General features: G+C 39.7%; 1 protein-coding gene and 1 long non-coding RNA gene across 14 annotated transcripts in view; one reads left to right on the forward strand and one right to left on the reverse strand.

The window, feature by feature from the left end:
- LOC148126148 (uncharacterized) overlaps positions 1-8774 on the reverse strand; it is an 80591-nt gene extending 71817 nt beyond the window's left edge. For both annotated transcript variants that reach the window (XR_015742885.1, XR_015742884.1), the window contains exon 1: positions 7970-8774. This is a non-coding gene — a long non-coding RNA (uncharacterized LOC148126148). The remainder of the gene's footprint in view (positions 1-7969) is intronic.
- Positions 1-16025, forward strand: part of NFIA (nuclear factor I A) — a 485231-nt gene that overhangs the window by 150897 nt on the left and 318309 nt on the right. For 7 of the 12 annotated variants that reach the window (XM_026718460.2, XM_026718462.2, XM_026718463.2 and 4 more), the window contains exons 1-2: positions 7304-7542; positions 13000-13531. In XM_026718460.2, coding sequence (XP_026574245.1) covers positions 7516-7542; positions 13000-13531 — 559 coding nt within the window. In that variant the 5' untranslated portion in view covers positions 7304-7515. Of the gene's footprint in view, positions 1-7303; positions 7543-12999; positions 13532-16025 lie in introns of those variants that run through there. The other 5 variants (XM_087930007.1, XM_087930011.1, XM_087930008.1 and 2 more) reach the window with 1 other exon arrangement.

Raw genomic sequence — 16025 nt, forward strand, 5'->3', positions numbered from 1 at the left:
GCAAAGTCAATAGGGAAGCCAGATTTGTTTAATGACACAATTCACTTAAGAACTGCAATGATTCATTTAATAACTGTGGCAGAAAAGGTTGTCAAATGGGGCAAAACTCACTTAACAACTGCTTTCCATTGGCTCAATTTTGGGGTCAACTGCGGTCGTAATTCGAGAAGTATTAGGTTTGCTGGCTGCCTTGAGTTATTTATTTAAAAAAAAACTCAATAAAGGCAGATTAAAAATAACTAAATCTGGAGAGCCCACATTCTTTATCTCTGCAAAGGAAAGTGCTGCTTTATCCCTCTTCTCCTTTCCTGACTTGTTTTTACTTTATTCAGCTGAGTTTGCAATAAGGAGAGGGACATATTGAAGAAAGGCCACCTCTGCCCCCAATCCCTCCAGCAGCCTAGACCAGCCAAGGGGTGACAGGCCGAAACGAGGGAAGCCCCAAGAATCCACCGACCAACCATGGGGGTTGCAGCCCCACTCAGAGGTCATCGGAAGGGATGCATGAAAGACGGGCCAGGGTCGGGTGACATCAGGGTCGAGGGGTGAGGACGGGGACAGGGACGAGCGGCACTTTCACTCAAGAGTGCAAAAGTTCAAGGTGGATTCTTTTCCCTGGCAAACCATTTGTTGAAGAGCAATTCTGAGGGAGGCAAGTTGAACGTGCCAGGATCGCGCTCGCACGTGCATTATTAATCTCCCAGGCTTGGGCGGGAGAAATCCGTTCCGTGGCACGCACCGATACATACACACACACACACACTCGTCCTCCTCGGCTTCCCCCCTCCCTTTCATTCATTCAGAAAGGACTCGCACTGCGCATAAAGAGCGTTTCTCCTTGCTTCCTGCTCCTGCTGCCGCTGCCTCTACGAAGCTTGGAATTGGCAGCGCAGTCCGGGCAGGAACGCAGCCTGAAAGGAATTCCGGCGGCGGCGGCGATTGGCCCAGCGCTTGGGGCTCCGTGAGAACAAACCTCCTCTGAGTGTGTGTGTGTGTGTGTGTGAGGAAGGGGGTTCCTATGCAAATTACAGAGCCATTGCGGAAATCCACGCCTGGCGGCTGGGGATGGTGGGGGGAGATCTCAATCGACCTCAAGTTCTGCAAAGTCTAACACGAGTCGCCAACCGGAGAGAAGCCGGAGAATCTGAAAAACCCAGCTAATTCCTTGAGGATGGGTCGCCTTCCCAAGACACAAAAGCTTAGCCCAGAATGCGCCACTTGCTTCTCTGATGTTTATAAATCTATCTATCTATCTATCTATCTATACGCAGAAGCTTGCCCATGAAAGTGTTAATTGGGTATATACATTTTTTTTAAAAGTCTTAAGCACGAGCCATTCCAAGTTTTCACCATTCCACTGTGAGGAAAAAATAAATCAATAGAGACCCCTGTGCCAACTCATGAAGTCAATCCTTTCGTTCTCTTTTAAAAGTTTGTCACGTATCTTTCCCCCCTATACTTTTCTTCTAATACTTCTATATTCTATACAAGGGACTTTTAGTCTTCCCTCGATTTAAAAAAAACAAAACAGGAAAGCAAGACGGTACAGTACAGTGTCACGAGTTTGTAATGGTTATTATATTGCGGATGTTTGCTTAAATTGTGACCTTTTTTTCGATTGCTTCAAAGTAACATGTGCACTCTGTGCACTATGCAGAGGAAAGCGGCAGGGTGGGTGGGTTTGTCTATGCACTAGTGTTTTCCTCCCCCAGCGATTTAGGAAAACCGCTGAGCTTGGCAGATTTCCTCTTCTCTCCCCCCGCACTTTGCTTCATAGCGCTTGCTCGTTGTCCCCGCCCTTCACCCCCTCCCCGAAAAGTACGTGCTCTGTTAAAAGACGTCTGGGATCGGCAGCCAGGCTAGCACAAAAGGAAGTGTCTAGACTTGGGATGTAATTGACAAGCGCGTTCTCTAATCAATGTAGTAAAGCTTTGTGATGGACTCCAGCGCGGTCCAATCAGAGAGCAGCTTGGATGTGGTAACGTTCGAAATATTCCAAGTGGGCGAAAGGGGGGGAGAGGGAGAGAGAGAGAGAGAGAGCGAAGTTAGTTGTAACCGTCCTCCCGTATTCTCTGAAGTTTCTTTCCCATTTGGGAGAGGGATGGTTTGCTAAACATGGTCGAGTCCATACATGCAACTATTTGGGTATTCAAGAATCCTTAATTAAAAAGAGGATGGTTTGTTTTTCCTTGAGAAAATACTGAGCTGCATTACATGCCAGAGCATCACTTGAAAGAGTGGACTTATTCCACTTGCCTTATACTTTACAGTAGGTGTCAATGGAGTATAATTCTTAGATATGACTAATCCACACCCACCCCACTCCTTGTACATTATTATACTTAAAAGCTTGTACAGGTAAGCCTCAACTTACGACCACAATTGACCCCCAAATTTCTGTTGTTAAGCGAGACATTTGTTGAGCTTTGTCCCATTTTACAACTTCCCTGGGCACATTTGTTAAGTGGAGCACTGCCGTTGTTACATTTGTAGTGCAAGATCTGGTTTCCCCGTTGACTTCGCTGATCAGAATGTCGCAAAAGGGGACCACGTGACCCCAAGACACTGCAACCACCACAAATGTGAGTCAGTTGTCAAGTATCCAAATTTGGATGTCATGGCCATGGAGATGCTACACACACACACACACACACACACACACACACACACACCCATATATATGAAAAATAGTCATAAGACACTTTTCAGTGCCTGTTGTAACTTCCAACTTTGTTCTGAGTGCTCAGGTCTATGATACTATGAATCCACGATTGTACTGATAGCATCATATGTGCAGCCTGTTTACACGGAATTATGACACTCTAACTCTGATTTCTGGGAGGAAATATAACCAGGAGTGAATCAGGACCTTTGCTCAACTCCTGAGTTAACATGGGTTATAAACCTTAGTGGTTATAATCCTATATGCATGTATTGGGGAGGCATTTTCCCATTTTTCATCGAAGCAATAATGGCACTGTCCAGTCTAACATGGACCCTTAACTCTTTGTTATTTTCCAATGCTATATACACACTTGCATCTAGTTTAAATCCTGGGGCAGAAAAAGTGGGTGTCAAAAAAAATGGAAAGGGTAATCTTGTAAACTATTGGGAAAAATGAGTGGATGTGAAGATGGATGTGCAAGTGAGTGTGAATGGGTACGGTATGGTTCCTCCTGTCCAGTGCGAGAGGGAATGTAAGGAGATTTGTACCCAACTAATTGGAAATCTGGCCCTATTGTTCCAGAATCTCACTGTCTAAGCGAAACCAAATTCCTGGCCTTGGAGATAAGATCCAGACCCCTTATTTTGATGCAAATCTTGAAAGCTACCTAAGGAAAGGTATCCTTGAACTCAGCTGGGCTTCCAGCAGGAGTCTCTGAGAAAAAAACTGCCTGGTTCAGTGGCGTATAGGGCAGACTCTCCACACATTTTGGGGGGACATGCTTGATGGCTGACAGGATCCTCAAGGTTGAAAATTTAGTCAGACCAAAATGCCACAGAAGTCCTGGGTATTTGTGCTAAACTGACACAAGGAGAGTTGTACCTATGTGGTACAAAATATTGTCTCCTTGGCCCGAGGAACTATTTTTTTTTTTTATGTGAGTCGGTTTGCATACTGTACAAGGACCTGGAAGGAACGCTTGTTTTAAAATAAAATTTACGGGGTGGGGAAGGGGGAGGGGAATGGTGTTAAAATCCACCATTAATTCTGACTTTGAAGTCATCCTACTCCGGAGTAGCTTCCTTTTCGGCCGACCAACTCATCTCGAGGAAGTGGTTTCAAACATCCCAGCCTCGAGTTTTTAAATCATATTAATGCAATTTCCCGTTAAGCTTCTCCTTAATATATATTCAAGATGGTCCGTATAAGTGAACCCTTCGCGACGTAATTTATATATCTAAGAGGATTTCACAGAGGCTGGCGAGGTAAAAGTTTCTGCAAATAAAACATTGTAAATGCAATGCCGGGCAGCGTGCCAGGTACAATATGGATAGCAGGGATCATGGCAGAAAGTCTTTTCACAGAGACATATACCATTTCACGGTAGCAGCCTATAGCGCTTTTCAAAACTTCCCATTTTCAAGGGAGACGTGCTGGCTCGAGTGAGATTTTTGTCCTGGGTTTGTAATGGAGAGCTCTCCTACTTTAGTCTCCCTTGGCTTTCCAAGCTCTGAGGCAGACCCACAAAAACGCGCGCGCGCATACACGTTGAGGGTTTTGGAGGCTTCTCCTCCACCCTCCGCGAGAGAAACCTTCCCGGAGAAAAATTTCGTACGGTTCTCTTTTTTTTTAACCTCTCTCCCTCCTTTGGGGGCTGGGGGGGAAAAAGATTGAAGCTTAAGTTTTATTATTTGTGCCTCCCCCTCCTCATTTTTCACTAGCTCTACTGTGTTCGTGTGTGTGTGTGTGTGTGTGTGTGTGTGTGTGTGTGTGTGTGTGTGGGGAAGGGAGAGCGCGCTCCTCTGAGGGCATTTTTGTGTAGGTTTTGCGGGCGGGGGAGGGGAAGGCGAGGAGGGAGCGGATGTGAACGGCTCGGCGCTGAACTTGGATGCAACGTCTGCCTAGAGGGCGCAAACCAGCATCCCGCGTCCAAAAGTCTTACGAAGGGCGCCAAAAGTTACTTAAGATAATATTGCTAACCACAAAGAGCTGGAAGTCGTGGAGCAAAAACCGCATGCCAGCGAGGGAAGGACAGCCAGGGGCTCGATCCTGCCTCCATCGCCAATACCTTCTTTTACTCCTTTCTTCTTCCTCCGTTAGGAGGAAATTGGACCATAAATAAATAAATAAATAAATAAATAAATAAACAAATAAATAAATATCTGGCTTAAGTTACACAGAATGATCAGGAAGGAGGTGGGATAGCTAATGGGGTGGGGGGAGAGGAAAAGTTTGTGAAATGGACACCCACAATAGAAAACAGGAACGTTATCAGTCTTCCCCTCCCCACCCCCTGGGGAAAAAAAGGTATCAAACCATTAAAAAAAAGAACAGTTTTTGTGGTCTCTTGCTCAACAAAATAAGCTCAGTGGTCTCATTAAACCCAGTGCCTTACTTAACTTGCCTGCCTTTTCACACAACTACTGGACTGCTATCAGGAAAGGTCTGGGAACTGGTGCCAAGCTGTCAGTCTGTGGCTAACCAGTGGGGCACATTTACCGCCATGGGGAAAGGATTCAGCTTCCCCTTGCCACCACAGACACCGCTTTGGAAGTATTTGTGGCTGTAGTGCCCCACACATGCCAAAACCTGTGTGTAGTGTCTGATGTAGGGACTGTGAATAGCCTTAAGCTGGGTTGGTTGTGGCAAGCAGCAGGAACTACACCTAATCTACATCAGGGGGATACACAGCAGAGGAAAGGAAAATGTTCTCTTGGACCAGCAAGCTCTCTTGAGTTTAGAGGTTGAAAAAAAAGAGGGAAAACCACATTTGGAGCATATGGAAAGCAATAAAAAATGGTATTTCATGGTATTTGAGTTGTTTTTCCTCAGTATTTTTGCTCTAAGCAAGTTTTGTCAACCAGAAAATCCTGCCCAGGAAACTTGGAAAATGAAGAAATCCCATTAAATTTCTTTCCATGGCTTTATGTTAATCAAAGGTATATTGGCTACTCTTTTTTTTTATTATTATTAAGAAGCTTGGAATGGAGCCTTCACTGAAATCAACTCTCTGCAGTCTACAAATGATAAGATTTGAGTGACACATTCAAAAGAAATCAAGTAATATAGTAACATAGGCCTTATCCCCTGGATAGACTTTTAAAAGTTTTCCTGCCTTTAAAAAAAAAAAAAAAAGGTCTGTAACATTTTAAACTTTTGAGGCACCTAAATCTAAGTTTCATAAAGGAAGGCTGGCAAGCAGAATGTGGCATGTCTTGTGGTATCCTCTTCCCTTTTTTTAATGAATGGTTATGGATCTGTCAAGTGTCTGAAGGCTGTTGGTTTTTTGGGAAAAGGATAGAAGATCAGAAAGGACTCCACTTAGTAGATTTAGTAAGACTAGAAAGAAAATATAAAGCTCAGGGCAAGAAAATGCTGGCTTGCTGGCAATTTTCCAAACCCCCCAAAACCAAAGCTTTTCTTGTGCCAGAACAATGCATTATGATAAATAAAGGATGGAAGGCTGGATTCTTAGTTTAATCACTTTTAAGTAGTAAATACTGATGCTTTCTTCTTGTGGGTTGCAATGCAGTCATTAAGTTCTGCATTGTTAGTAAAAGCAGCAAAGCTTTAACCTTTTCAAAGTAGAAACAAACAAGCATGGGCATTCATGAAATGGCTGGAAAATGCTGAGCTTCTCACTGCAATCTTGTTTTTTTTACCACGATCTTTTGTCAAATGAGCCATACAGATTGATGAACGTCAGCATTTATAGGTAAATGCATTATTATCTTTATTATTATTATTAAAAGGAACTAACCTTTAACACTCCAAAGAATTTCACTTAGGCAGAAAGTTCTTGTGGGGAAATGCAGTTTTTGGTACCTAAAGAACACAATTTTGATACTTGGAGGAGTGTGTTCAAGATAGCACCTATTCAGAATTATATACATTTTTAAGAGTATATACCTCTCTCTCTATATATATATATAGAGGTATATACTCTTAAAAATGTATATAATTCTCTCTCTCTATATATATATAGTGGACTGAATACTCTGGAAAGATATTGCAGCCAGCAGGCTTATGTATGGTTCTTCTGGGCAGAAAATCTCTCTCTGCAGGAGATGAGCGGTAGGAAAGTTTAGTTCGAAATTCTTCGGAAAGAGAAGAAGGAGGGAAAAAAAAAAAGACGTGTGCGCGCATGGGAGTCGGGGGTGGGTGGGCGAGAGAGACCGAAATGCCAAAAAGAAGTTTTGGTTGCTTAAGCACATCCTGCATAGCCTATAGCCGCTCGGGAGCCCGACAGGCAAGCGGCTCTTAATTGCGTTCCCAGTAATGCACTGAGCACGGGGATCTGGGATAGGGAGGGCTGGCCGAGCAGTAGCACTGCAGCCCCCCTCCCCCGGGCAAGGCAGCGAGCGAGCGAGCGAGCGAGCTGCTGCTGCTGCTGCTGCTGCTGCTGTGGAGCGGTGCAGAGCGAAGCAGAAGCTGGCTGGAGGCTCGCTGGCAGGCACCCGGAGAAGCTGGAGCCCGAGGCTTTCTGCTGCCGCTGTCGCTGGAAGCGTGGGGAGGGTGGGGGGGAAGTGTGCACTATGCCTTTAACGCCTGGGTACAGTAGACATGTATAGTGTGTAGTGTAGGGAAACTCTAGGCGGGGTTAAAGTTCAGCTCATGGAGCTGATCAGCGCTGGCTGCAGTTTAGCAGAGTTGGAAATGTGAAAGCAAGAAGCAGGCTCGGTTCTTCCCCCTTTCTTTTTTTTTCTTCTCTCTCTCTCTCTCTCTCCCTCTCTCTATTCCTCTCCCTCCCCTTCTCTCTTTTCTCCTTCCCCTCTCTCTCTCTCTCTCTCTCTCTCTCTCTTCCCCTCTCACTCACACACCTCCAAGCCACAACCCCCCCTACAGCAATCATGTACTCTCCTCTCTGCCTTACCCAGGTAAGAAGCTCTTCGGATTCAATCGGGAGGAGGGGAATGGCGGAGGGGGGTTGCGGGAGGTTCGTCTGAGCGTTGCCGGGGGTAGGGGGGGCGCGTCGAGGGCGGGAGGGTGAGATCCAGCTTGCGGAAAGTAACTTTCTTTTCCGCGAGGTTACATTCTTGCTCTGGCTCGGCCATTTGTATAGACACATGGCTAATGGCGCCTTGTTATTAAGGTTTTTATTTAATTAATATGGGGATAATGCGAGGGGTTTTTGTGTGTGTGTGTGTTTGTGTGTTGGAGAAACCGGGTGTCTCTCGGCAGTGGGGAGGGTTCGTACCGAAATGCGGTGTGGATGTCTGCGTATGTGGGTGTTTAGGACGATCTGCACGTGTTTAGCAGCCTCGCAACCCATAACATGCTTGGTCATCTGAAATCAATACTTACTGTTTGTGCTTCCGAAGCGGACGAACGTGGAACAAACGCAACCCAGATACAATTAGATGCTTTGTGTGTTGTTTTTAAAGTGTAGCATTAAGTAATTGCGTGCTGCGTGTATTCTTTTCCCCGCCTCCCGGACTGCTGGAGCTGCATTGCTTTTTCTCCATAAAGTCCCTCGCACACTTTTGTGTTGGGTTATAAAAACGTGTAATGTGTTCGGCAGCCTTGGGGCTCAGCCTTTGCCCGTACGCGGCACGCAACGTGTGCTCCGGTCCTCGTCGGAACCGGAGGTCTGGAGAGATGCATTGCACCTAAGCCTCTAACTTTCCCTCCCGTACGTTGCGTCGCGCTTTGCTGGAGAACTTAAGAGCTTTAAGGGAATCCACATTGCGCACCGCACTAGCTGCAGCGGCCGCAGTTCTGCAATCCGTTCCGTTACTCTCCTGCACGGCCCAGTTCGGGATCTTCGGAGTCTCCAGCAGCCTCTCGCAAGGCGGCTGAGCCAGGGCTATCTATTCCCAGTCAGAGCTGCCCTCCTGGCTGCCTCTAACGCTTGTCACTTGCTCGGGTGTCATATTTGCCTGGGGTTGTTTCCTTTGGGAAGTTAGGTTGGTTGTAATGTCCTGCCCGGGGAAAGAAGGAGGCGGGGAAGGGAGTTGCTGTTTGGAGAAAGTTGCTGGGTTCCTTTTGTTTGCATCTGAGCGAAGTTCCTCGTGGATTACAAATCAGTCCAAGTGGGTCTCCAGCCCACTTCGCGCCTCCCCAGATCTCCTGATTGCATTACTTTGAAATTTGAAGAGTTGTGCGGATGACGCCTAAATACTACCCAGGCAGATCTTTCTGGGAAACTGCGAACTTTAGGAGTTCGACAACTTTTCTAACTCCCTACACAACTCCCCCCTCAACCCCCAGCGCTTTACCCCCCACCCCCAGAAAACTCTAATGCAGCGCCAGATTTTTTGGCAACATTCCCACACTACCCCCATCCATGCTCCTTCTGAGATTAGTTGCCACGATTTAAAATCAGAAAAATAGGTTGCACTTCTGATTCTGCTAATGGTTTTAGCAAATTACATTGCTTGCCCCCCCCACTTTTTTTTCTCTAACTGATAACCTTGGTTAGACCTTTGGTATTTCCCATTCTGAACAGTGAAACCGGAAAAGTTCCTAGGGAAATTGTGTAGTTTCTTCCATTGCCATTTCAGCACTTCTGCCCCCACAGAAAAAAACAAAACAAAACAAAACACTTGTATACTTTAGTTTCTAAATGGTGATGAAAAGGGTGGTTTGGAATTGAGCACCTTGAACACCTTTAAAACACCAGAAAGAAGGAAAAATGAACAATACATGTTTCAAATGACCCAGTGAGAAACTTAGGAATGAATAACTTGGAAAAATTGTGCCCAATGATACACAAAAGCTGTCACCTAGAGCCAAAGAATATGTGTATTTATAACAACGTATCAAATCAAAAATACTACACAACGGCATTAAACTTTATTGACTACATTGATTATAAGTAGAAGATAACTGCTACTACATTTTGAGCGTGAATTTTTCAAAGCCAACTTTTTCAGAAGTTTTATCTCTCACAGAAAACTCAAGTCAAATCTATTTTCTGCTTGTTTACTTTCTTAAAATAGATAATATTTTTTTTTATTTTAAACACCAATAAAATGTCCTCTGTTCCCATCTCCCACAAGGGGGAGGGGTCTTTTATTAGGCCTTGCTACACATTTATAAGTTTCCAGATATATTTTTTGCACCTTGGTCCTTAACCTAAGAGTTACTTTGTGGCATGTTGTTTTCCAGTCTCATGGTAAGTTTGGAAACATTTAGAGATTCAGAGACATATTTATAGAATCTGTTCAAAAAGTTGTATACATGACACCTGATTGCTTTGGACCAAAAGATTTCAAAATTAAGAAAGGCTTAGCTTAACATGTTGTTTAAATACCCATCCATAGTACTGGAAGATTAGAATATGATAAGGGGATCTCTACATTTACCCTGTAATATAGGGGAAATTACCTATTTGCTGTTTATTATATACTGTTTTGGCTGTATTTTAACAGCTTATCCTAGACGCACAGATTATTATGTAGATTTAGGACAATGGAAATATTAATGCTGTGAAAGTTTATAAATCTGGCAAAGTTTCAAATGGAGCAGATCAGTGAATTATTTCTAAATACTGCTATGCTCTGTTTTTCTTAAATATGGCTTCACTGTTGTTACATCACGTTCAAATATACGTTAAGATTTTTGTTAAATAATTCAAATGTATTTGTATAGCTATGGTAAAGTGTCATTAAGAACTCATAGCTGTGAACCATAAAAAGTATTATAAATTCACTTTTGTTATTTTCCTCTTCTGCCAATCTGGAAGATATAAATGGGATCATGTGATATAAAAAAAATCCTAAAATTATTCATTTAATGTTATAGAACTTTTACTTATAATTTCAACTTTAAAAAGAAAACCATGTATACCTGTCTTTTTTCTTTTTTTTGGTGGTAGTTGTTACTTTTCATTTTTAAGTAATTCTGACCCACATCTAAATGTTCTTAAATTTTCTGGCAAACCTAGAAAGCAATAATTTGTTTTAGTTGTGCATATGTTAATAATATTCCTTTTTTTTTTTTAAGATAATGTATTATAGAGTAGACAGATCCTTCTTGAACAATTGATCTTTCATACATGGTTTGACGGAACCCAATCTGGATAGCATTACTTATATCAGCAATGGGGGATCTCTTTAATTATATCATTACGAGAAACTCATTTGGAGGATTTTGAATATTTTAGGTAGATTTTTAAGCTATTGTCTTCCTTTTGCAACTGTATATAATAGCATTGCTGGATTTCATTATACAATAACATTGTTTCAAAATGTGAGCCTCTGTATAGTTAATAAATGGTAAAAAAGTTTTTAAAATAAAGTCGAGATGCATTTAAGAAAGCACAAAGATTTGTAATAATCTTTTATTTTAGAATGGGTAATTTTACAGATTTATGGCATAGAAGGGTAAGCATTCCCAAATCTCTCTCTCTCTATCTTTTTGGTATTGTTGGCAATTGAATGCATGTGAGAAAGGCCTTAACATTTTCTGTTCTATGCATAATTATTTTAGTTGCAGCTCTGGTTGTGGCTATCTTGGATTTGAGAGTAAATTTATGAAAATATAGCTACTTAATTATCAATATAATATTTTTCTAGTTTTTTTCATAGGATTTATGTAAATTATTTCTTTGTTACATGTAATCATATATTAAATGGTATAAATATTAAATCATTTTTTCCTTCAAAATCAGGCAATACACTTAATCTACTTATATTATTTTGAAAAATATTTACTGTAAAAAATTAATTCAACTCAATATTTTCATTATGTTTGTAGAAAGCGGGTAATTATTTTTAGAAGATAACACAAGATCCAACTGGTGCAACTCTTTCATTTATTGCGTTCCCTTATCCCTGATCTTTTGGTTCTGAAATTTCTTGCATTTGATCAAAGAATTTTAGACATTTTTGTAGCATTACATAAAAATACCCTTTAAAAGAATACCCATCAAATTATTTTAAGAATTGATTAGTTTTCTGAATTACATAAATTGAGAAATTTAAACATTCATCTTATTCATTCTTAGGGGAAGTAAGTCTCAATGAATTCACAAGAACTACCTTCTGAATAGGCATGTATACATTTGCACAGTGGATATTCAATATTGAAGGACACATACTTCTAGGAACAAGAGGAAGACCATGTTGTCTTCTAGTATGCCAATAGCGCTTCCTCTTCTTACAAAGAAAGCTCAAATTCGGCAAGAGACCTCCTAATATTTTAAAATAGTGCATTTCATGGATCATAGTTTTATATTGCACATTTTCTATATGATTTTATAACGAACCACATTTGTATCAATAATGGGCACTGTTACTAATTTCAGGTGGCGTTTTATAGCATTGAAGGATACTTTATTTAAATATTTATAATACAATCTTTCTTACTGTACGAGAGACATTGGAAAAATGTTTGAAATCCCTTTTTGGTTTTATAAAAGGAAAAATTCACATAAAACACGTGAAAAGGTAGATAATGCTCTCATTAGCAAGTTAGATTGTCTACATAATATTTTTTTAAAGGATAGAAGCCCTTGTATACATGGATACATACATAATGCATTTTAAGACGCATTAGCTTTTCAGTTCTGTTTCTTATTTTTTTTTCTTCAAATATTTGTGGCTTAGAATGTATTAAAACCTTGATATGTTTGATACTATTATTGTTTGCTAAATAAAGATCAGAAAGCTTAGTTGAAAGATTTGTATATTATTGTGTGTGGAAATTATTATTTTTTGTTGGTGTGAAATTATTTTTATATATTCCACTTTATTTAGCATTCTGTTGTATTACATTCACACATTCAACCTTAAATTAAAAAAATATTTTTATCATATATCAGATGGTAATTGGCTGATCATGTTCAGACTTTCAAAAGTTACAATTTTTGCCAAGCATATAGGAAGTTGGTCACATCATTCACAAGAGGGTCAGGGAAAAAGCAAATGAATATACTTCTTCCTTTTCGGAAAAAAAAATGGATGAAAATTACAGTGGTCTTGTCGCAGACTTGAAATAATTGATTTTGGAGTTACCCTATTGACTTTAAACAGCTGACTATTGTAAAGTCAGCTGTTTAAAGCTTAGAGTCTCACCTTTCTGACCCAAAATAACATTTGCTGCAAAGTGCCATGAGTTTTATTGAACTTGCTTGTTTTAGCAAATACGATTCACACTGTTATGGCAAAATATTTTCAGCACTTGATATGTGGGACTGAGTGACAGCAGAAAGTTGATTGCAGAGATTTTCTTCCTTTGTTATCAGAATGTAGAAATATTTATGTCTGTACATAATATAGGTGTTGCTCTGTTATTGGCCTAGTTGCAAGTTACAGTCACCAGTTCAGAAGACATAAAACCTTCACACCTTTACCTTGTGGTAATTTTTTTTCTACTCTGATTATTTTCAGGATGAATTTCATCCCTTCATTGAAGCACTTCTTCCCCATGTCCGAGCATTTGCGTACACATGGTTCAACTTACAAGCTCGGAAGCGAAAATACTTTAAAAAACATGAAAAGCGCATGTCAAAAGAGGAAGAAAGAGCGGTGAAGGATGAATTGCTAAGCGAAAAACCTGAGGTTAAACAGAAATGGGCATCTAGACTTTTGGCAAAGCTTCGGAAAGACATCAGGCCTGAATATCGGGAAGATTTTGTTCTAACTGTGACAGGGAAAAAACCTCCTTGTTGTGTTCTTTCCAATCCAGACCAGAAAGGCAAAATGAGAAGAATTGACTGTTTACGGCAAGCAGATAAGGTCTGGAGGTTGGACCTTGTTATGGTGATTTTATTTAAAGGTATTCCGCTTGAAAGTACTGATGGCGAACGCCTTGTAAAGTCCCCACAGTGCTCAAATCCAGGGCTGTGTGTACAGCCCCATCACATAGGGGTTTCTGTTAAGGAACTCGATTTATATTTGGCATACTTTGTGCACGCAGCAGGTAAGTGCCTATATTTAAAGTTGTCCACTGTTGAATACGTTTGTTGTGCAAGGACTTAACCACATGGTTATTCCAGTGCGAGGCGTGCTTGCACCTGACCATGTAAGTTAATTAAACTGTGTTGCTTGCTCTGTCTATATGGTGGTCCAGATGACCTCAGAAGCAGAGAAGCTATAGATTGTGTAAAACTGCAATGTAATTCAAGAAAAGTTATTGTGAAAGAACGGTGTCTTTCACTATTGGCCTAATGTGCAATGTACCTGAAGCATTTTCATTAGAATCCCTTTTGAAAATGCTTGGCACTAGAATGTTGTCTATTTCTTAGTATTATTTTTTTTAGTTTGGTGTAAATTTGGCCACGAAGAAAAGAAATGAAAACAATATTTATGCGATATAAGTCAAATGTTAAATGGTTATCATACCTAAAAAAGAAATAGGCAAAAATAGAGGCCTTATTAGCTGCTATATCGATTAAAGAAATTTCTACTTAATGAAGGAAGAAGAATTAAAATATGTACTTAGTAATTGCTCTATATAAATAGAATATTATCGATTTTAAAGAATGGTTTATTAATTTAACAGTGCTGCATGGTGGAAAATGAATATATGCATTGTTTTTTTTTATTCTTAATGAAAAATAATACATTTTTCTGCAGCCTGCTTTGAGGAAGTTTGTTACCTTATGACTTTTGGTGGCTAACATGAGCACCAGAGTGATATTTCTAAGCAACTCATTGTAATTTAGTGTGACCAAGAATTTAGTTTGGTTCAGATATGGAGAAGAAAAGACATAGATTTCTCAATTTGTTAAATGTATGCATCTGTGTTTGTACGCAGCCTTTTTAAATGTGAGGCATATTGTTAGCTTTTAGGTGGTTTTGTACAAAAGTGAAGTTGCCTGTGTCTATTTAACGGCTTTATATGTACTAGTGTTACTGTGATAATTGGTTTGTGCAGTTACAGTTTTGATTTTGTGCTATGGAATCACAGAGTGGTGTGCTCTGAATATGAACTATTATGCACTTTTCACTAATGAAGCATATGAAAATATTGATAAAGAGATGATTTAAAAAAAACCAATACTGTAAATCTTTGACTTTTATTTGGGATCTGTGTTTTGTGTGTGTGTAATAATGGCGGTGTTTTATTAAGTACAAATATTTACAATAGATCGTGGCCTCCGTGAGAGTTCATTCATATATATATATATATATATATATATATATATATATATATATATATATATATATATATATATATATATATATAGTGTACTGAGTGGAAAAATTCATGAATTAAAAATAAAAATAAAATATAGAAGTTTAATAAATTTGGTGTTAATGGCATATTGCAAACTCTTTTTGCACATTCGTTGATGTATAATGTGAATTAAATTGGTTTTTAAAGGATTCATATTTCATTGAAAGTGTTTGTTAAATGCTATGCCTTTCTCACTTTGATTTAGTTATTTAAAGTTGTTATTTGGTAACATTGCAAAAAAGCCAAAAAGCTATAACATATTTTCTAAAACTAACTGCGCTATAATATTGTTAGCAAAAATAAAACGCACAAAGTGGAAAAAGAAACAATGAATACAAGTAGGCCGAATATAACCCTTTGCTGCATTATAGATGTTAGGAGAATATTGTAATGTTTTAATTACAACTCCTCTGCTTTCCTATCACTTAAGAATAACAACTCTCATTTTGAATACCTTTTTCAATTGTTTTGAATACCAACTAAAGGTATTATACAATTCAGCTATATAATTTATTCAAGACTTAGATCATTTGAGTTCAGTGTTTCTATATAAAATACAGGTGGTACTTGTAGTTTTGTTATAAATAAAAATAGATTTGTAGTGCTTTTAGAATACATATTATTATAGTTTATTACATGTTTGTATTGCATCACATTTTATGCCCTGTTTTGGAAAGTATTTCAGTAATCACCTGTAAAGAATGAAAAGCATATCTATTATCCTTATATGCAATATATCACTGGCAGCATTCATTATTTGTAAATGAGGGAGAAAGATTGTACAGGTAATCCTGTACTTGTGGCCATGATTGAGGCCAAAATTTTTGTTGCTAGGTTTGTTAAATGAATTTTGCCCTGTTTTATGACCTTTGCCCCGTTTTATGACTTTTCATGCCTTAGTTGTTAAGTGAGTCACTGCCATTGTTAAGTTAGTAACACGGTTGTTAAATAAATCTGGCTTCCACACTGACTGTTTATCAGAAGGTCCCAAAAGGGGATCACATGACCCAAGACACTACAACGGTCAATAAAGCATCTGAATGTGAATCATGTGAGTATGGGGATGCTGCAGTAGTCATAAGTGTGAAAAATGGTCATATGGCCTTTTTTCAGTGCCATTATAACTTTGGTCACTAAATGAACTGTTGTAAGTCAAGGATTACCTGTACTTGAAGTCCGCTTTATTCTGATATTTCTCAGAATCCTTTGTCACCCCAGAATACTAATGAGGTTC

This window comes from Pseudonaja textilis, chromosome 3, assembly GCF_049901715.1.
Source record: "Pseudonaja textilis isolate UNSWEBS1 chromosome 3, rPseTex1.2, whole genome shotgun sequence".
Classification (NCBI taxonomy): domain Eukaryota; kingdom Metazoa; phylum Chordata; class Lepidosauria; order Squamata; family Elapidae; genus Pseudonaja; species Pseudonaja textilis.